Source organism: Oenanthe melanoleuca, chromosome 11, assembly GCF_029582105.1.
Source record: "Oenanthe melanoleuca isolate GR-GAL-2019-014 chromosome 11, OMel1.0, whole genome shotgun sequence".
Classification (NCBI taxonomy): Eukaryota; Metazoa; Chordata; class Aves; order Passeriformes; family Muscicapidae; genus Oenanthe; species Oenanthe melanoleuca.
Window position 1 is genome coordinate 14,122,081 of NC_079345.1, and position 22,131 is coordinate 14,144,211.

General features: G+C 43.7%; 1 protein-coding gene across 2 annotated transcripts; it reads left to right on the top strand.

Moving 5' to 3' along the window:
* Positions 1-171: 171 nt before the first annotated feature.
* Positions 172-11,860, top strand: CCNE1 (cyclin E1). 2 transcript variants are annotated; one of them, XM_056500891.1, is made up of 11 exons: positions 172-413; positions 665-755; positions 931-999; positions 7,302-7,444; positions 7,519-7,654; positions 8,399-8,545; positions 9,304-9,399; positions 9,738-9,872; positions 9,955-10,066; positions 10,159-10,316; positions 11,216-11,860. In XM_056500891.1, exons 2-11 carry the CDS (start codon positions 720-722, stop codon positions 11,336-11,338), a joined length of 1,155 nt encoding a protein of 384 aa, XP_056356866.1. In that variant the 5' UTR covers positions 172-413; positions 665-719; the 3' UTR covers positions 11,339-11,860. The 2 variants fall into 2 exon arrangements, with proteins under 2 accessions (XP_056356866.1, XP_056356865.1); XM_056500890.1 differs by lacking the exon at positions 172-413 and adding an exon at positions 465-573.
* The last annotated feature ends 10,271 nt before the right edge of the window (positions 11,861-22,131 follow it).

The window sequence follows — 22,131 nt, forward strand, 5'->3', positions numbered from 1 at the left end:
TGCGCGGGATCCCACAGGCCCCGCCCCGGCCCCGCCCCTCCGGCCCCTCTCCGCGCTGGATTCCTGCCGGCCCCGCCCCAGCCCCGCCCCTCCTGCCCCGTTCCGCGCGGGATTGCTGCCGGCCCCGCCCCGGCCCCGCCCCCTGCCGCGCGCGGGACCCCGCGCTGCTCCCGCGCCCCGCCGGCCCCGCCCCGGCCCGCGCGCGGGGCCACGTGCGCGGTCGGGAGGCGGCCCCGCGCCGCCGCCGCGCGTTTAAATGTCCCGCCGGGCGCGGCCCGCGCCGCGCGCAGGGACGGGAGCGGCCGCGCCGTGAGGCAGCAGGCGCCCGGCGGAACCCGCCCGCCTCCCGCCCTGCCCCACCGGCCCGGCACCCGCCGACCACCCGCTCCCGGCCGGCCAGGGCCGGCGCGGCGGTGAGTGAGCGGCAGCGCGGGTGGGCAGGGGGCGGCCGCGGGGCGGGGGGAGCCGGTGGGGCCGGTCCGGCCGCCCGTTGCGCGCCTCCGCCGGCCTTGTGGGGGTTGTGCGGCCCGGGCCCGCTCGGCTCGCCGCGGCGGGTGCCATGCGCCGGGAGAGGTGAGTGCGGGCCGGGCTGCGCGGGGCCCTGCAGGCCGGACAGCCGGCGGCTCCGCGGCCGGCGCTCGCTCAGCTTCTGCTCTCTCCGCAGCGACTGCGCGGACGAGAAGGGACCTGCCAGGGGGGACGCGGGTGCCGAGTCCGCCATGCGAGCCCGCAAGAGGAAAGCTGATGTGGCCACGGTGAGTGCGGGCCCGGCCCCGCCGCCGCGCTGGGCCCCGCGCCCTCGCCGCCTTTGTTGGGGTGCGGGCCCCACGCGTGGCCCGGGCCTGCGGGGCTGGGCTCCTGTGGGACCCGGCGGCCAACAGCTGCTTGTCCCGCGGCTGTGCTCCGGAAATCATATGTCGCTTTTTGTAGTTCTTACAGGATCCTGATGAAGAAATTGCCAAGATGGAGATGACTAGAAAAAAGCCGTGTGACAAACAGGTAATTGAATTGGCTTTTTATGTAAATATTGTAATCTTACTTAACCCTGCTCTTACTTTACAGTACCTCATTATTTATATTAGCATATCTGTGGTGAAACAGATATGCTGCTGCCACATGCTGCATAGCAGTGGGCAAGGGGAGCTGTTGGCCCTGGTTGATGATGGAATGTCCAAAACACAGTACACATATGAAGTTTTGAAGCCTTTGCAAGACACAAGGCCTGTGTTGGTTTGAAACATTATATTAATGTTGAAGTGCTGGGGTGTACCTGACAAGCCTTTAGACCTACTTTGCATTTACTTCTCTGGAGAAATGCAAAAGTACAGTCATGTGTTTGTATACCTTGCATATGTGCTCCTGTAGCTTGATGGCCAAAGCACAAGACACTTAAGTGTGCAGACAGAATCATCTCTTGAGGTGGTTCTCTTTGCAGTCATGTTTCTACTTCTCTATCATCTGGGAGAGAGAAAATCTTCCCCTTTTCTTCCAGCATCAACTCTATTCCCATTGACAAGGGTAATTATCAGACAGGCTCAATAAGGAGCTCCTGATTAGAACTTGGAATTGTATACTAGGTGCTCATGGCGTAGTAAAATAGGCTTTGTTTCTCTGCAGAATGAAGGAATATTTCTGTAAAGGTACTCTACCTGTGAGTAGTCAATCCTGCTGTGAAGGTTGGTACTGACCATTGCCAGCTTTCTCAGCAAGGCATGTTCAATGAGCTGACTTATAAAGTCAAAACTAGTTTTACAGGTGTCCTGTAGTTCCCATTGTACTTTCCATATTCTTGGAAAAGCAAGTGCTTTTGGTTCTCTGTTGGATGCCGTGTTGGTGTGTGGTGTTGAAAGTGTGATGCTGTTGTACCTCGAGTAGCCTGTGTTCTGGAATAGGTTCATTCCCCTCCTTTTTTCCCTGAGCACACACACCTGCTCAGTCACTGTCCCTGAGGCTTCAGCCTGTCACTGCACACAGGGTGATGCTGCAGTTGCAGAAGTCACGGTCAGGGTGTGCAGCCTGTCCTCATTTGGTAGGCAAGGCTGTGCATAATGTGGCACATCTAACCCGAAGTGGCAGCTGGAAGTTCTAAGACTGAAGTGCTACCATAACAGATGGGCATCATTGTTTGGAATGGCCTCTGCTTGTTGCAACTGCGTACACTAGTTATCAGTCAACATATTAAGCAGGGCTCAAATGGTGAGCATTTAATGAGGGGATCTCTCCTTCCCTTCTGTCTTTCTTTTGCACAGTATATTAAACTAATTTCTCACTTCTGACAAGGAAGAGCTGCCTGTCCTTCACTGCAGCTTTCTCCTTCACCAGAAGATTCATTCTGTTTAAACTAAGCAAGGCCTTCTTGTGCATGTTTATTGCATAATAGCAAGGTGCTTGTTAGAAAGTCTCAACAGGGACTCAATTTTATTGTCTTCTAGAAAGAAAGTGGAAGGAAACTTTTGCATATGCTGACCTTCAACTTTGAAAGCAGATAACGACTTCCAATTTTGTCTTCTTGTTTGTGCTCTTGGTCTGGTAGCCATTCAGTGTTACTTCAGGAATGATAGGTAAACTAAAACTTAGATAATCTAGGCAGTAGGCCTCAAAAATCTTTACTTAGGAATTTTTCAAGGTAGTCATAGGATGCTTCTAGGTGGAATTTGACCCTTTTATTCTATAAACAATAAGTAATATCATTCCTATATATCTTTGCCTACATAGAGGAGGTATTTTTGTTGTGACAAAGTAGCCAGATTGTTCCAGATCTGGTTAAAAAGCTAACATTTGGCTGCACAGCAGCAGCTCTTCAGTCTATGGTGTGACACAAGCTATTCTCTGATATAAATTGCCATGGACCACTAATGAGAATATGTTTACTGTTCCAGCAACAGTATAGCAGGCTGGAATGATAGCCAGGGCAACAGTTATTCTGTGGAGACACGACAGTTCTAAAATGCAAGCAGCTATAAATCCACTGCAGCCTATACCACATGACTTCTACATTAAATAAATTGTTTACTGACACTAGTTTATCCACAAGGCAAAATATCAGAGTCATATCCCACTTTATGACATCTTCATAGTCCATTCATTAGTTTGCTTCTGTGGAACATAAGGCCCCAGTTCTTAATTAGGATGCTGTTACCCTTTATGTGATGAAAGGGTAGCTATATCATCAGGTCTGTGACAGCAGAATATTGCATAAATTCTGTGTTTGATTTTGGAGAACTGGCACTGCTGTAATTCTGCTAGCAATTCTCATACTAATTCTGCCTGCTTTGTGGGGATGAATATACTTCCAAGGCTCCATGCAAAACAAAATTCATCTAACTAGATTAGAATAATCTGTGTAATTGTGATACAAGTTGCATGGTCACCTCCATGTAAAGTGAACAATTGAATCTAGAAGTTGGTTTCTTTAGATGAAACTAGCAAATGTTTTCTCATGTAAAGGTGGAATAAGCTCTCAGGAAGGAGTTTTGATGAGTTCCTCACTAGACTTCCAGAATCTAATTTTAGTGTTGTCAAAGTGTTCCACCTAAGTGTTTTGAAAATATTGTCCAAAAAGTTTCTTTGACTAATCTAGATTAGCTTTTGAAGATTCAATTAAAAAAAACTAACCACACAAGAATGGAGTGTAAACTACACCCAGGTTGAGAATCTGATTTGGCTCTAATCTGGATCAGGACATTTAGACCCTTATTTAAAAGGAGTGAAAGCTCCTATGTTGTCCCAAGAGGGTTGGAACAACTTAATAGTGTGAGTTGCTCTTTTCTGTCCTGTTTAGTAAATCTGGAATTCCCTTCTGTTGGCAAAGAAAAATTCAATACTTCAAAATAGTGCATCCTATGAATGAAAAATGGCTAGAATTGTAGGTCCTGCTATTTCTGTTGGGCAAACTAAGGCTGTGGGCTTGGAAGTGATACCATTGTCTCTGGTATAAGGTGCTGCTTTTAGGTTGACAAACAGGCCTGTTCTGCTGCCATTGATTTCTGTGCTGAAGAACCTCTGATGTGGCAGTTCTGGGTCATTCTCTTCCTCCTGCTGCACTCCTTACTTGAGTGGAAGCTCATTCTGGTGGCTCACATTGAGGTGCTTAAGTGTTCCAGCAGTTTGTATTTTTAGGTGTTTTTCCCTCACTGAAGGCCCTGCCTGGCCTATAACCAATAATCCCAGTGGTCACTACCTGCTCTGTTTTGTGTTTGATCTATATCCTGAAGGCTCAAAAAGATTAATTTCTGTAAATATGTGATGTATAATGAATGGTGACATGCTGCAGGAAACTGAGGCCTGCTAATGTTTGAGCTTTAAAAAGACCCCACCTCTGAATTCTTGGATTTTCTCCTTTTGGAGTTCTATGGGCTTGGGTGCTCTAATGGGCTTATCACTCACCTTCTGTTCTCTTGGTACCCTGTTACCTAATGAGCCTACTCATGTGCTTAGTTCAGTTTCTCCATGCTGTGTCTTATTCTTAGCTCTGAGATAGATATTTGCATCTGATTAGTTGCTCCTGTACCTGGAACATTACTGTGGGTGTCACCAAGCTTTTTTCTGGGCTCCACACAGATTTGAAGAGGCCATTCTCCCCACTGACTTTGCTTGCATGCTTCAGCTCCTGTTTGTCTCAGAAGTAAGCTCAGGACTGTAGTATTTCCTTTGTTAGGCAGCACAGATTCTGGGTAACATCTGTTGCTTTCTGATAGGTCTCCACTTTTGGATTGGCTCTGTGCAAGCCCAAAGGAAGTTCTTCATGGTTTGCTCATACCCTTCCCACCTTAAACTGTTCCTTTTTTCAGTGGTGGCTCCTATTTCCTTACAGTTGCAGTGTGAGGTAATGCAGTTTCTTGATTGTGTTTCTTACTTTCAATTGAGTGTCTTGCTAAATCTGCTTTAAGGACTCAAGAGCCTGATTGATATGTTCATTCTCCCAACCAAAATCTGTGCCAGAATTATGGTGCTCCCTCACCTACACTAATTAACTCCTGTCTCCTTCCCCAGTAGGCTTTCTTTTGAGCCCTGCACATTTTGTTCTTGTTCTTGAGCTCTAAAGTTTTGTTCTTGTCTCTAGCTAAGCAGTGTACTTGCAGTTTTGCTCACATCTTTTCCCCAGTGTCTTAAGTGACATTGTGTTGTCAAAAACTTTGTTTTCCCTTCTTTTCAAAACACCTAAGAGGCTCTTGAACTTTGATTTCTATTTCCTTATAGAAAATTTTGGGTGGTGAAATGTCTTTAGTTTTGTTGTATGTGATGTGTCTGCTTTGAGAGCTTTGTGAGCAAGTCTCTTGTCCTTCAGAAGCTGCTGGTATAGAAGGCACCTTTAAATAGATACTGCATAATCTGCTGCTTTGCTGTTTGCTGATTAACTGATAAGACAGCACTTCTCCAAAGGCTGTTGGCAGCTGGGCTTGCTGTGCAGTTTGGAGAACAAAGTGTGACTAAAGTCTAGTTTTGAGGAAGGACAAACATCAACTTCAAGCAATGCCAGTGTGACATTTTCATTTGAACTTCCAGTTTGTAAGGAGTCTGTAATTTTTAAGATAAAGATACTATTCTCTTGTTTTGCCTCCTCCCCACTCAAATTAGATCCTGGCATGATGGGTATGTAGCTATGCTATATTTGCATGTAGAACTCCCAAGAAGAAAAAAGACTGGTCTGTGTGTCAGTAACTCAAAGTGGAAAGCAGTCTTAGCTGTGAGAGAACTGTGAGATGTGGTTTTTGTTTCATCAAGTCAGTGGTTTCTGTTTGTGAGACTGGTGCAGGAAGGAGCCATTTGCTGGAAAGTGATGTATATGTAAGAATGATGGCAAAAAATCAGCTGTGGAAGCTTTTTTGCAAGAAGTGAGGTTCCATATTGTGCTTTACTTGACAGTGCCTATTGATTGTTCTGAACTTGGTTTTAATTAATTTTGTAGTACATTAGAAATTTACTAGGGAGGTCTGTCCTTTAAGTGGTGCAGATCAATTTGCATCAAGATGTCTGACTTCAGTGTTAAACAGTAATGCCAAATTTTAATTTGCCTAAGCATGATGACAACAGTGCTGGCTTTGTATTCTACTCCAAATAAAGCAGTATTTTCCTGGGGCACTGTGTGAAGTGTACAAGATCCTGTTTAAGAGTTAGATGATAGAAGAGTAAGCCTGGTCGTAAGTTCTGGTCCAAATAAAACTTGAAATCACATGACAGTGAAGTTTCTAGGTGAAATTTTGAATATCTGTTTGCAGACCATGGCAGAATTCGAGGTACAAAATTATCAGCTTGATAATTTAGTAGCAATTGCTTAACTTGTACTTGGCTGTATTCTGAAAATTGGGTCACATATGCTTTGGGTTTTTATCTTAACTCTGCTAAATGAATGAGTACAAAATTCTACAAACTGTTTTGTTGTGTTCACTGAGATGCTTTGCATGAAAGCGCAGCTTCAGGCATATTATCTACATATTCCTTACCAAAGTCCTGACCTCATATTTGGGTCTTTGAGTTCCATCTGCTTGTTCTTTACCTAAGGGCAAGTATATTTTTGGTGAAACAAAACTCAGCATGAGAGTAGGAGGCTCTGACTTGGGTATTCTTCCATGAAACAGTTGTGGTCCTTCAGAAGGAGAACAGAGTGAATGTTCTCCAACTTTACTTCCAAACTTTCTCTACTGTGCTTATAAGCAGCACCCCCTCTACTCAGCACAGGTAAGGCCACATCTGTAATATTGTGTCCAGCTGTGGGCTCCCCACTAAAAGAAGAGACTTGAGCGTACAAGAGTCCAGAAAGCTCCATTAAGATAATTCAGGAACCAGAGCATCTTTCCTGTAAGGAAAGACTGAGGAAGCTGGGGCTGCTTAGCCTGGGGAAAAGATCCGTGGAAATTTGTGTCAATTGTTTATAACTATTTGAAGGGAAGATGTAAAGAAAATGAGGCCAAACTCTTCTTTGTGTGATGGGACAAGAGGAGATGGACACAAACTGAAGCAAAAGAAGTTCCCTCTGAATGTTGTGGAACACTTTTTACTCTGAGGGCAGCTGAGCATGGCACAAGTTGTCCAAAATAGTTGTGGAGTCTCCATCCTTGAAGACACTGTAAAGCCTTCTGGACATGGTCCTGGGCAACTAGCTCTTGATGGCCCTGTGTGAGCAGGGAGGTTGACAAAAAGACCTAGAGGTGCCTTCCAGCCTCTACCATTCTGTGATTCTGTGCAGTTTAAAGAGATGAGACATTGGCAAGAAATTGTGACAAATTGCAAGTAATTTCTGTCTACAACTCAAACAATTACTTTAGAAAGCACAGTGTAAAAGCTGCTGTTTGGTTTAACAGATGTCCTGGAATAACATCCATGAGCATGCCCACATGCTGATTCCCACTCCGGACAAAGACGACGACCCCGTTCACGTTGACTACTCGCGCTTTATCCATCTGAGCGTTGTTCCCACCAGAGCCACCCCGCTGCCAGCTCTAGGGTGAGTGTGCTGGCTGCTGCTGCTCTGCCCTCCTCTTGTCTCATGATCCAAGCCTAAACATTGGTCTCTCTTAGCTGGGCAAACAGGGATGATGTATGGAAAAATATGATAAGCAAAGAAGAGACCTACGTGAGGGATAAGTTCTACATGCAAAGGCACCCCCAGCTGCAGCCTAAAATGAGAGCCATCCTTCTAGACTGGCTAATGGAGGTAAGCTTTTCTGTGCTTGTGAGTGTTTCAAGTGTGCTTTTGTTGAAGTGCACTAATAACTGTCATGAGTGCACTTCAGGAGCATGTTTAGCTCCAGATACTTGTCTTCATCTTAAATTTTGTCAATGAATGGCACTAAACTTAAAGAATATATGATGTATTGAACTGATGATTTGCAAACTGACAATATATTCTGTTATTCATTTAGATTGATGGTTGATAATAATCAATTTGTCACTAGCATAGGATAAGCTTTTAAGCAGACAAAGGCTGAACAAATAATTGCAAAAGTCACTGTTAAAAGGAAGGTGGGTAGCTCTAAGATCAGATCCATCTCACAGCCTTTTTATCTGTTTGTCATGCAAAATGTGCTACAACTCCTCTTGTGTCTGAGTCATCTTTGCTATTTGAGTGACTTGGTGGCATCATCTCTGTTCTTGAATTTAAATTGCTTGTGAGAATTTTCTTTTTTGAGATGTTGGAATGATGGACCTTTGCAAAAAGTGAGGAACTGATATTCTGGCGTTGTTGGAAGTATGCTTGCATTTCCTAGAAGAGTTCACTCTGACATCTTATGTCAAAGGAAACTGTTTAACTCTTGCACTTAGTTAACATGTTACTTCACAATAGCAGTGAAATTGAAAGCCAATATAAATTTTATGTCAATCTCATATTAAATACATATATAGTGTCTAGTTTTCACTTTTTAACACTGTTTTTGACGTTTGTAATCTGTCTCTCCAGGTTTGTGAAGCCTACAAACTTCACAGAGAAACTTTTTATTTAGCACAAGATTTCTTTGATCGCTTTATGGCAACACAACAGGATGTTGTAAAAACACTATTGCAGCTTATTGGTGTCACTTCTCTATTCATAGCAGCAAAGCTTGAGGTAAGTATCTCCTGCTTTAGTTAACATAAAAATGTGAATGGACACACAGCACACTTATGGGATGCTGGATTCATTCTGGAAAGCTTTATGGAGTTAGCTGCTATCGTTTTTTCAGCTGGGAGACAGAAAAAAGTTTGGGTTTTTTTTTTTTTTCCCCCCTTGTCAATGTTCCTGTTTTTTAGAAGTGGGTAAAATTATACTGAGATTAGCTAGTTTTCTCATTAGAGAACTTGGTGTTAGAACAAATCTAAAGTTTTAGTTGCAGTTGCTAAATGAATTTTTAGCTGCTGTATACAGAGACCACTTGTTGCAATTTCACTGCCATAGAGTACCTACTGCATGATAGTCTGAGTTATTATTTATGGAACAATTTGAACTAAAATACACAGTGCTTTTTAGGCTCTTAGTCATTTAAGAGAGGTGCTGTTCAGTCTATTCTTAAGTAAGAGAGAATAAGCCCTTTCTTTAGGATATTAAAAAAAAAACTTGATGGCAGTTATGATACAATCACAGTGGTGCTGTAGTCAAACAATGTGGGTTTGTACTGCTCCATCCAAAGTGAAAGGTGAAGGCTATGATGAACCAGAAATCTGTGTCTATTAAAGGCAGAGAATACCACGATTTAAATATCCCCTTTCTGTTTTGGAAGACTGAGGCAGTATTTGTTCTATTTATTCCTTTACTTTTTATTAAAGTAACGCATGAAAGTAATTGCAACCTATTCCACAAATTAAATACTTGATCCTCCTATTTTTCAGGAAATTTATCCACCAAAGTTGCACCAGTTTGCTTATGTTACAGATGGAGCCTGCACAGAAGATGAAATCATCAGTATGGAATTGATCATTATGAAGGTAATGTTTAAAAGTGGAATTAGTTTTTAAAAAATCAGAATAAAAGCAGAGCTCCTCAGTTATTCTTAGGTGCTGCTAAGAGGCACAGTTTCTCTTACTAATCAGAAAGCAGTGTTTTCTCTAGATAACGTGATCTAAAGCATCCACCAGTATGTATTAACAAAATCATTTGTTCTGACTGTATCAGCAGGAAGAGTTACAGGAGAGTATTTGATTTGGATGTTTTAAAGATGCCTTAACCAACTGGAATTAGAGCTTCTGATTGTTAAACCATCTTGCATGGTTTAAGTTAGGAACTTAAATTGGCACTGAAGTCTTGTGTATGTCTGTTCTTTCAGGCTCTTAATTGGAACTTAAATCCACTGACAGTTGTATCGTGGCTAAACATTTACCTGCAAGTTGCATATTTAAATGATCTTTATGAGGTAATGCTGCCACAATATCCACAGCAGATATTTGTACAAATAACAGAGGTAAGACTGATTTCCTTCAAATGCTGTTTTACCTGGAGAAGTGTTTTTGTGTCAGGCTTACTAAACATCTATTGTTTTCTAGCTCCTGGATCTCTGTGTGCTGGATATTGGCTGCTTGGAATACACCTATGGAATACTTGCAGCTTCTGCTTTGTATCACTTCTCTTCATCTGAGTTGATGCAGAAAGTTTCAGGTATTGGCATTTGTAAACTTAAATCTTGTGTGTTGACAAATGTTATTGTCTTCATGCAGGCAGATGAGCCTGAGATGTGTCTTGTGTTGCAGGTTATGAATTCTGTGAGATAGAGGACTGTGTGAAATGGATGGTCCCGTTTGCCATGGCCCTGAGGGAAGTAGGAAGCTCCAAACTCAAACACTTTAGCGGGATAGCTCCTGAAGATTTGCACAATATACAGACGCACATGAACAGCTTTGATTTGCTGGTATGTATGTGCACAATAAGGGTGAAAACCTGCCTGTGAAGTCTCTGAAGTCTTTGGTGAGGATATACAGTCAACTTAGGCATTAACAGGTTGAGACTGAAGATGATAAAAGGCACAAGGTTGTAGTCCAGATCAAAAATTCATGAGACAAAGACTTGTCTTGGGACTGACTTGTTCCGTATGTAGTTTAAAAAGGTGTTCATGCCTTCAGCCTCTCTTGTATAATATATATATATATATATATATATATTATAATATATATATATATATATATATATATATATATATATATATATATATATATATATTATAATATATATATATATATATATATTATAATATATATATATATATATAATTACCCTGGAAATCAGAAGCATTTCTCTACCCTTTGGGTAGAGAATACCATGTGTAGACTTTCTAGGAAATACCACTAATATAGTCTTGTCTGATCCAGAGGAAAATAAAGATTGATCACGGTGAGTGGTTGTTTACAAGTGGTAGAGCAGGAGTGGTTTTTAGTGTGAGAAACTTGCAGGGGATCAAAGTCTTGTTCAACAAATTGTGGTTTAAGCTATTTGTGTTATTTTTTTCTCTTTAGGTTATTGAATTGTAGTTCTTCCTGCTCAGTTATTTCTGAATTTTGCTTTTTTGAAGGTACAGGAGTGCTTGTATGTTATGAATACCTAATCATCACATTCCAAAAACTAATACTGATCTCTTGGAGTTGTACTACAAGTAACTACTGTGTACTGTGTGATCAGTTACTTTTAGGAGGGTTAGATATGGATATGCATTTCCAGATTAACAATCAGATTGTAAAACACTGAATTATATTGATCTGTTGCATAGATACACTAAAGTAAAGATTTTTTTTCCTCTTTTTCATGTGCTTTCAGGACAGAGCTCAAGCAAAACAAGCCATATTGGCTGAGCAAAATAGGACTTCACCTTTCCCCACTGGTGTCCTTACACCACCACAAAGTAGTAAGAAACTATCTTCTGGACTGCAATCAATATGACTTGAGGAATTGTTGATGGACAATTTTGCTGAAGTGCCTGTTCTGCTGGTTTTAGCTCCTGCTCCATTACAGAAATGCTGCCAGTGAAGTTTGTAAGCTTTCATGGAATCTGAAAAGGAAACCTTACTTTCATGTGACGGAAGTTTTTCTATTTGAAATAGTTTTATTGAATGTTAAAATATTTTAAAGAAATGGATCAAGTACACCAGCCACTTGAAAGAACACTGAAGTGTGCTCCAGATGCTGCTACGGAGGGTGATGCTTGATCAACTGTTCAGAAAAAGGGCTTGAAGTTTAGATTAGTTCCTGGCTTGTTTGTCTTTTGGGTGATCTGCAGATTTCTGTTCCTCATTGACAAATGGGCAAAAAGTGCTGTGGAAGACAACATTTCAAAGCCTCTTTTTCGAATGGTTGGCTTACAACTTGATGCCTTTTAAGAAACTCTTTATTGTAAAAGCTGCTATGTCTCTGTGTATTCATTTTTAATAAAAATGCTGTCTAAGACAGCTGGTTTTATGTATAGTTCTATATTTCTTTTAACTATGATCAGTTAAGATTTTTTCAGACTGTGACCATTAATAAGTGTGGGAGTTGGGGATGAATAGTGTAGTAACTATTGCTTTATTTATTTACCACTATTGGCTTATCCATGGAAACTTCTTTATTTAGGTACTGAGGTAAAATTGTCATGTTGGGCTACTTGGATTCCCTCTAGCCAGGTACAGGAGGCTGGGAAGGGGATAATAAACATGACAAATACATGGGGAATCCTTTCTTAATACTCTGTGATGATCAGCTTACTGGGAAATTCTTGAATCAGATTGTCTGGATTGTTACCCTTGAGTGTTGATCAGTGAGAGGTGATCAGTAGGAGAAGTCTACCTCTTCTTAAATAATCATTTAAACATTGGGCATTTGGCACAGTATTTGACAAATAATCGTGTGCAGAGTAAGATTGTGGAGAGGTATGTGCCTTTTTACAGGAAAGTCTTTGACCTTTGCAATGTCTGAGAATCACAGACGTCCTAGTGGGACATTTTTTGGAAACTTACGGTTCTGGAGAAGAGTGGAACACAGAAATTAATGGTTCCTTGTTTTTTGCATGTTTTTTTGGTGCTTGCTTTGAAGGACTGTTCAATAACACTGAAAATTTTGTGAGACTACCAGGGTTCATCATGTTCTGCAAATGACTTAAATGCCTCAACACTTAATATTTCAGGAAGCTCCTATTCTGTTCTCGGATAGATTTTTTTTTTTTTTTTTTTTAAACAATAGTTCCTGGCAAGGCTGCTTTCTATTATTTTTTTTAAGTTATTCTGCTATTTTCTCTTCCCTGACCCAGGATTCTGATAAATGTTTAAGCTTTAATGTAATAAAATTGCCAATGGTAATCAATGGTAAGCAAATTCTTTGGTGCTGCTGGCTTTTTTTCCTTGAAATAAATGGTTGTAAGTTCTGTGCTAACAAGTGCGAATGTGAGCTGAACATGTTTGCTGGTGTCAGTTTAGAGAGGTTTTAATTTCTCAGAGGATTACATGCCCTAGACAAAGGGGATGTAGTATTTGCTGATTGTTGAAGGATTTACCAAGACATTTTGGTGCTTTGTCCTTAAATGTAGAACACAAAATGCAAGTGACTGAGGGAACTAATCCTGAAAAGTAGTCTCTAGGCTTAATTCCTAAATAACCAACCATGCTTCAGTCCTAGGCCTTTTGGAGTTTGATTTCAGATCTTAGTTCCTTTCAGATGTTTTACAGCAAAACCACAATTCCATTTTTTAATTTCTAACTGTCCTCTTAAAAATGGGGATTGCATTTAACTGTTCAAGAAAATATCCTGTAATAATATTATAGGTATGGTAAAGCAGTTTCAGCTAATTATTTAACTATGGTTAATACCTATGCAAGAGTGAATGTAGATGTTCCATGTGTTTCTGGGCTGTTGTGGAAAACCAGGATCTGAGAGACAGATACAACTATGAATTGAACTTATTCAGACAACAGGCCTCTCCAAATGTGATCTCTGCTTCGTAATCCTGCTAATTTTGCAATTCTTTCTTTTGTGAAAGGTCAGCCTTTATTATCATTATTCTGATGGCAGGCAGTGTGTTCAGAGTGTGGAGATCATGACTTTGCAGTATGTCCCATCTAGGGGGACTTACTTTGAGAGCTACTTTCTTACTTTTTCATAATTTATCTCATCTTTTATAAGAATCTCTTTCTGGTTGGCTATTGCAACACATGGATACTGTGTCTGTCTGTCTGGTGCTGCCTTTCTAGGGTAGCTTGAAAAAAAGTTTGCATTGGTTGCCACAAGCTAAAAAGTTTAGAGAAGAAGAGTGAAGGTAAGCTTAAGGAAGATAGTTGTCCCTTTTAGAAAAATAAAAAACAAAACGACCACCTCAAAGAGGGAGTTTGCTTCCTATTTATTTGCTTGTGGATTCTATTCTCTTAAATTCTGATCCTGGCCCAGTCTGGTGGGGGGAAGTAAGGGGACAATTGCCTGGTTAGGTAAGGGAAAAAGGTTTGGGGTGTTTGGGCTGAAGTTTGTGCAACAGAGATGGGCTAATACCAAATCCTGTGTTCCTGCCCCCAGATGTGTTACCCCAAGAAGTGGGGAGAGGCCTCCAGGGATGAGCAGCTCCAGGGTGGTGCAGGAGGGGCAGCACTGGTGACCCTGAGAAAGCAATTTAGCTGTGCAGTGCTGCACACTCCTCAACTGGAAACTGTCTCTCTTTAATAGCTCCAGACCAGCATAAAGCATGCTGCAAAGTAAATTGAATTTGCAGTAACCCAGGTGGTGCATGATTATCTTCTGCTCCTGAAAGGTTTGTCATAACAATGCATCAAACCCTCACCTTGGTCTGAAAGCTGGGGGCATCGGAGAAACCGAGCAGAAATAAATCCAGTGCTAATTTTGCATTACTGCTACTGTGAAATTGGAAGTTGGGGAGTGCTGTGGGTGTATTGAAGGAAACAGCCCCAGATGAGCTGGGGTGGAGAGGAGCAGTGCTGGTGAGCAGAAAGGATGGAGGCATGGTGGAACCCACTGAGTCAGCCAGATGCTCAGCTCTTGTAAATGCTGTAGCTACCTCACAGAAATAGTTATTGGTATAAACAAGTCACAGAAATAGTTCTTTAGGGCAGAGAAGCCATGTAGCAGGAGGGTGGTCTTCCTCTGGTTCTATTTCTAGGTCTCAGGTCAGCATCTCCTCTTGGTTCTCAGGAATGACAACACGAGGGGTTCATTACATCCCTGCTTGCACAAGCTGGAGGCAAGATCCAGCTCTCATGGCCTGGCTCAGGGCTCTCTCTATTCCTGGGTGCTATTTGCTACCCACACAGTCCAGCAGCAGCCTGAATCCAGGAGGCTGGGTGGGTGGAACACTGCCTTCAGCCAGGCTCAGGTCAGACCTCACCACTGGTGTGCAAGGCTTACAGCAGCATCTGCCCTTGGGGGGAGAAGTGTCAGGGAAGCTGAACTGCAGTCTGGGAGTTGCCCTAGCCTACAAATGGGCTTTTTTCCAGACTTTGTTTGGAGTAGCACCTGCAAGGAGAAGCCTTATGGAACAGCTGGGGGTCAGTGTGCAGTGCAGCAGGGGATGGTGAGTGTGCAGGTTGACATTGGATGTACCTGCTCACCTTGTTTGCTGGTATGAACCTCCTGTTCTGGGAATTCAGGGAACTGCTGTCTCTAGGTATTTACCAACATGCATTTAAAGCACCAGACCATTCATATCCCATCTTCCACAAGCCATCAAAAAGAGAGACACTGGCATATGCTGAGAAATATCACAGGTTAGCTTTGTCTAGCCTTGAATTTGTTGGGGATTAAGAGCAGCTCTGCCTTGCTGGCAAGGCCAGGGACAGCTTGGCCTGGACTCTTGTAGCCTCTGTTCCAGTTTGGCATCTAAATAGAGGATGTAGCTCTGTCATGTGCTGCCTGTGGCAGGAAGCAGCAGGGCTCTTCCCCTTCTGGTTGTCCTGCCTTTGCCTCAGCTGTGGGGTGGCCAGTCAAGGTGGAGACACTGAGAGGTCTGGGGGTTTGATTTTTTTTTTTTGGTGTGTCTGTGAAATGGCAGGAGAAATGTATGTACAAATATGAGCAGAATTTTATGTCCATTTTTTGTTGTTATAGCATTTTGTTAAACTTCTCTGCTTTGAAGTTAAAACAGCAGAGCTACTTGGCTTGAGCTGATGAGCAGTAAGTATTTTGATGATGATCCTGTGATCTTTCAGCCACATTACCTGCAAACCAGCTTAAAGTACAACATGTGTTTCTCTCAAATTTTGAGTAGTCCACTATTGTCACAACTTATACATAATCAAACATTTAACTAAGACTGCAGAATACTGAAATGCTATATGAGCTATATCTCCTTTCAATCTTTTGAAATAATAAGTTTATGCTAAGCACAAAGGGGTAGGTTTGTATGTGAAGATCTTTATTTCTGTTAAAGGTGAGTTTCACATTAGAAAAAGAAAAGAAGTATTCTTTGTAGGCTGAGTAAAACCAGGGGTTTCAAAACTCCACAGACTGGTGTGTTTGAGGGAAAATTAAATGAGATTGCTATTAGGGAATGAAGGAAAACCTTTCTGATCCCAGGGGCTTTAGTCCTACAGATGCTGGCAATGCAGGGGAGCAGATGTCTACTGGAAGTGTAAATCTGCTTGAAAACTGGCTATGTTTTACCAAGCCAAACATATTCTAATGTAACCATGCAGTAAGAAAGCAAATATGTTTTTATAATACACTGATTTTTTTATTTTTTTATTTTCAGCATGATGGCAATAATATTCAAGGAGGAAAAATATGAAATCCTAAATGTTTGCCTCAGCATGTGTGTTTGCCTGGGATATGAGGAAAAATTATGTGTGGAGTTTCTCCCACCTGGTGCCTGTTCTGTCAGATGTGCCCCAGCCCCTGCTCCTGGGATGGAGGAGAGCAGGTGCCTGACAAGAACTGTCTTTATTTGAGGGGAAAAGATTTCCTTTATCAGTGTGTGCTCCTGTACTCTGAGTCTCAAATGTTAACTTCTGCCTTGGCTTGGCTAAAGTAGTAAGGGTATTGTTGCTTTCTTGAATTCCCATGACTTTTGAAAGAAGGGAAGTTATTTTGTTTATGCACAGTGGCTGGGGAGGGGAAATGCTTCTGTAAATCTAAATGCACTTAATGTCTTTCTGGCAGTATTAGAGTTGGTCACTCATCATTTAAAAATCAGTATTTGGTCATATGTATTATACTTTTATCCTATAAAGGCAACATCAAAGCATCAAATGTTTGGGAATCTCACAAACTGTATACAGTAGCATTCCTTGAAAATAAATGATAATGGGTTTAATAAAGAGCTGAACAATTTTCCTGACAGAGAAAAGCAACAAGCCTAAACATTTTCTGGAAAACCACGGAGTTAACAGCCACCCCACAGATGTGATTTTCCCATAACTGGGTCTATTTTCTTCAATTGGAGGGGCAGATTCTTTTATTTTCAGTAAGGTCAGGAGCACAAAATAACTTATGTACAGATGTGAGTGTTCAGAAGGAACAAGCAGTGAAGTCCACTAAAGCTGACAGGATGAGGCTGGCTGGCCTGCATGAGCAGGGAGCAGACACTGCTCTGGATCTAGGATTGTTGCTTTTTTCTTAAATAGGGATGGAAGAAGCCTCACATACAGCTAAAAATAAGTGGCTTGGCTGGAAAGAAGAGAGTGAAAATGTAGTGAAACTGTGTAGGAATGTGTTTGGGCTCCCCCCAAGGCAAAAGAAGAAGTAGGGACAGCTGTGATTTGCTCAGGTTATCGTGTTCAGACTCCAGTTACACAAACTTACCTGTGGTGTGCTCTGCGTGCAACCAGGATAAATGGTTTGAGCTTTCTTGGATTGGATCCCAGAGCAGCAACATCAGATGGAGAAGAGTAATATGGTGCTTTATTTTGCAGTTCTGTGCAAGGTGTTTGGATTTTTTTGAGGGGGGGCACTCTGTCAGGACACCAGCCTCTGCAGCTCAGCACCTCAGCCCAATTTTTCTACGTGTCAAGAATTATTGACCGTGACAAGAGTTAAAAGATAAAGGTTATCTTTTCACCCCATTATCCATCTTCCAGTTCTTAGCAGATGCCCATGTCATTTTTGGACTGTACTGCTCACAGTGAGGTTTGGTTGTTACACTTGGGTTTAAGATCAGTCTGAGAATAAACAAGTTGCTTTCTCACCTCAGCCAGACCTGCCAAATGCTGCTGTCAGATGTGGGTAAAGCTGATGTTCTGGGCTCACAGGAGGCACCCCTCTTACCTCTGCCAGAATAATGATGATGATGATGTTATTTGAGCACAGGAGAGGGCAAGTGAAAACCTTTTTACATCTCTGATTGGGAAGTCTGGTTGTCAGCCTTGTGAGAGCAAAGAAAAATGTTTTCGTTTTGGCCAAAATCTTGCAGAATGAAGAATGCTCTGAGGAAAGGTTAGCTGATCCTGCATGGTGTTATTAGTATTCTGGGCTTCAGTCAGGAGATTAATAATAGCCACAGACAGTGTCTCTTCATATTAAAGTGTCTTCACATGAGTAGTTTGGGTGAGTGCAAAAGGACTGCAAGGCACAAGCAAGCTGTCTTGTCTCGCCCCAACTGACAATGAGTCAACACTTTAATATAAAGAACAGACAGTTGGTAACAGTCATTAACATAACAAAGTGCCCTATAGATCACTCCAAATTCATCTGACTGTTTTTAAGCAAATGTTTTCCCCTGAGAAGTGGCAACGGAACAATTTGTTGAATGTTTTGCTGCCTGGGCCACCCTGTTCTGCTGGGAGTGGGAGAGGAGCTGCTTGTGGGATGGCTGGTCTAGAAACCCCTTAATAGGGGGTGCTATTTGCTTGAGTTGGTTGGTTTTTTTAACCTGATTTCCTACCAAATCTGAACTCATGGGGTTTTTTTGTGGTTCCTCTCCCCACTTCCCTGTCTCTTGGCTTCCTCCATTGGACAGCTTAAAGAAGATCTGACTCCTGTTAATGCAGGTAAGAAGAAAAAGGAGTCAGACAAGGCATTGATCCTCTGTGAAGGAGTGACACAGGCTCAGCCACTGTGCTCTGTGCTTGGCCACACCCTGGATGAGTGGTGGAGGATCTGAGCTGGCAGGATCAAAGGTGGGAAGAGAGGAAGATGGAATTGTAGCAGTGGCCGTTGTGATGCAATCTGGCATTGGAGTGGGATGAGCAGAGCCAAAGAGTAGCCTCAAGGAGGGAGGAAATGCCACACACAAAAGCAAATCTGTTACTGGTCCTCGTGGAGAAATTTGCATTTTTTACTTCCTTGCATACCATGGTGCTGGGAGGATGCAGGGAATGCACTGGTGCAACACTCCAGGAAGCCATCCTGCATCTGCCCAGAGCAGCCTGGTGCTGCTGCTGCAGCTTCTGTGTGCTCTTGGAGTGTGGCAGGGCTCCAGGTTCTCCTGCCCTTTCCAAGGACTGTCTGCCACCGGCAAAGGTCTGGAAGTGCCAGGAGCTGCAGTGGGCTTGGATCCTGCTGCTGCCCACTGGACTTTATTCCAGCTGCCTGCCTAAAGAGAAACCACCTTTCCAGGGACTGCTGTCATGGAAGGGGTGACTCCAGAGGTGGAAACTGTGGGATTTGGGGACACAGTGCTGGCTGAGTGGCCCCACAGGTGAAGCTACTACAACAAGCAGGCAGGGGCTGGTTTTGAGAGGCATCAGCTGCCTGCTGTAGCTGGGTACCGGCTCTGCTGAGCGCCTGGGCTGGACGGGCAGCTCATGGGCCGGCTGTGTGACTTTGGGACCTGCTGCTCACCTGCAGGACGGACACCCCCGATGCTCCCCCGCTGGGGTGTCGGGGGGAGCAGAGGGACCCGCCCCTGTCACCGTGTCGGGTTAGCCGTGCTGGCTGGGCGGTCAGTGCCGTGCTGGTGAGTGTCACCGTGTCGGTGCGTGTCACCGTGTCGGTGAATGTCACCGAGCTGGTCAATGTCACCGTGCCGGGGTGGCGGTGCTGGTGAATGCCACCGTGCTGGTGCATGTCACTGTGTCGGGGTGGCCGTGCTGGCTGGGCGGTCAGTGCCGTGCTGGTGAGTGTCACCGTGTCGGTGAGTGTCACCGTGTCGGTGAGTGTCACCGTGCCGGGGTGGCGGTGCTGGCTGGGCGCTCAGTGCCGTGCTGGTGAATGTCACCGTGTCGGTGAGTGTCACCGTGTCGGTGAGTGTCACCGTGCCGGGGTGGCGGTGCTGGTGGGTGTCACCGTGTCGGTGAGTGCCACCGTGCCGGGTGGCCGTGCGGTGAATGTCCCTTTGTGCGGAGGGCTGGGGCCGCAGGGTGCCGCCGTGGATGCGGCCCCACGCTCACCCGGTTAATTGGCGCTGGCGGAACGCGGCGCGGCCGCGATTCTCACGGCGCGGGGCGGCCCCGCCCGGCCCGGCCATTAGCGGCAATTAATGCAGAATGTCTGCATCGCTGACACCGCTTTGTTAGGGCTCCGAAGGAAATATAATTAATAAAACTCCCCCCGGCCAGAGCAGCCCTTTGTGCTCGCTGCCGGCCCCGTCTATCTCCTCCCTTCTGCAGCCTCGGACAGCGCTAACATTTGAATTAACATAAAATCACTTTCTGAGATCTGTTAACATTTATAATGTTGCTGTACTTCGCCTGATCATTGCATTTTTTTTCTGTCAGTTTGAGGGTTTTCTTTTTCTTTTTTTTTTTTTTTTTTTTTTTTTTTTTTCAAGTGATACCAAACATAGACCCATTATACCGCAAAAAAATCTCATATTTGTTTAATGATTTCCCATTGGTATCTTTGTTGCTATGAACCAAAGCATTAAGTAGAAGCCAGCACGTTAATGCCGTGTTGTTCTACATAATAAATTTGAATATCCCCCAATGAATATTTTTAACAGAAATTTTCTGAATAAAATGCATATGTGCTAGGGTATTACTAATTACTTAAAATCAGTTTTTGATATTTAACGTTGACATCTAAAATATCTCCTTTAATTTTTGGCTGCTTCTGCAAACAGAAATGATGGCATTCGTCCTGAGGAAGGCTGGGTGGACAAATAACGCTTTTACTCACAGTGAAATGAAAAGCAATAAAGAAAATGTGCTAAATGTCAACAGTAAAGCATATCTTCTCTCCATGTATTATGAGGAGAATACACCCCAAAATATGCATGCACACAAAAAAATCCCTCAAGTGACTTAATATCTTTGAATATTAATGGTTTGAGTGTTAATCCATTGCAATGGCTCAGTTTTTTTCAAAATTGACTATTTAAATACATTATTACCTCCATAAATTCTCTATGGTCACTGTGGTAGCCACAGCATGAAAAATAATCATCATAAATCTGAATTTACAAAATATCTCCAAAAATTGCACAGTTTTGCTGAGAGAAACAGAAGATGAAGTGTGTATTATTTAACTGGATATATTTTGTCCTTGCAGGAGTTGCTTGTCTGAAAAACCAGCAGATGGAGTCTGTTGGAGGACACGAGGGCCTGGCAGCAGCCTGAGGAACCAGCTCTGTTGTGTGAGAGGAAGGGCTGACAGCCTTTGCCATGAGAGATGTGGTCTGGAAGCCTCTGCTGAAGAAGTTGTGGATGCTGCAGCAGCTGCAGAGAGCAGCTCTGTGGGGCCCAGGGGATCAGAGCAGGGTCCTGTGCCTCTGCTGAAGGGGTTTGGCCAGGAGTGGTCAGAGGGCTCGTGCCATCACTGCCTCTTTCTGCTGGGAGCTGCAGAACCAACTCTGCTGTCCCCCAGTGTCAGCAGCTCTGCAGGGAGCCCTGGAGCACATCCTGGGGTCAGTGAGCCCTGCTGGCCCTGGCACTGCTGGAGCAGGGGACAAGGGCTGTCCACCCCACCAGGAGCTGCTCAGCACTGGGACACTGCCCAAAGGCAGCTGGGATGGGTCAGAGCATCTCAGGGGCAGAGCCTGCCCCAGGTTTGTGCATTTCCACTGCATGGGAAACTTTTCATCTCTCCTTTTAGGTTTTAAACTCTGCTTTTGTTAAAATAACCATGAGGAAAACCATGAAGTGCTTCCACACCTCTGCATCCCTGAGTGTCTCTTGTTACATGTGTTTGTCCCTGAATTTCCTGGGGTTGTTATTTGTGCTCAGCAGGTGCTGGGATGCTCCCTGCACAGGGGAGTTGGACATTCCACAGCAGTGTGGAACAGCAGAGGGAGAGGAGAGGATGCTGTGGTTTCTCACTGCTCCCCCTGACACTTTGCTGTGACAGAAGGAGGATTGTGATCAGGGTATTTGCAGAAAGTAGTGGCCAGCAGGATCTGCAGGAGAATCATGGGCATCACTTGTGTCCCAGGACAGTGGCATTTGGGGGTTACCTGGTAAGAGCAGTATTTTTAACAGTGTGGGGGAAGACTTCTCCACCTCTTTGATGTCTATTCCTCATCATTCTCAGCTTGTGCCCCTGAAGACTGCTCTCACCCACACCTCAAGATCCTTGTGCAGGTGTCTGGGGGTGTTACCTGCTTTTGGATTTCTTTGGCTGCTTTGTCACTCAGCTAACAGTGCTCAACAAAAGTGGACCCTGCTGAACCAAAATTCACAAAGCTGGAGAAATATTGACCCATATCAATCAATGAGAAGTTTTGCTGTTACTCTTCTCTTTCACTTGAGCTCCTACAACTGGAGTAACCTGTGCACACTGTCTCAGACAAATGATATATTCAGGTTCTGCAGCCACACAAGTGGTACAAGGACAAGGAAAGAAACCAAAGGTCTATTGAGCCCTTCCCAAGCCCTGAGAAGGGGGACACTGCA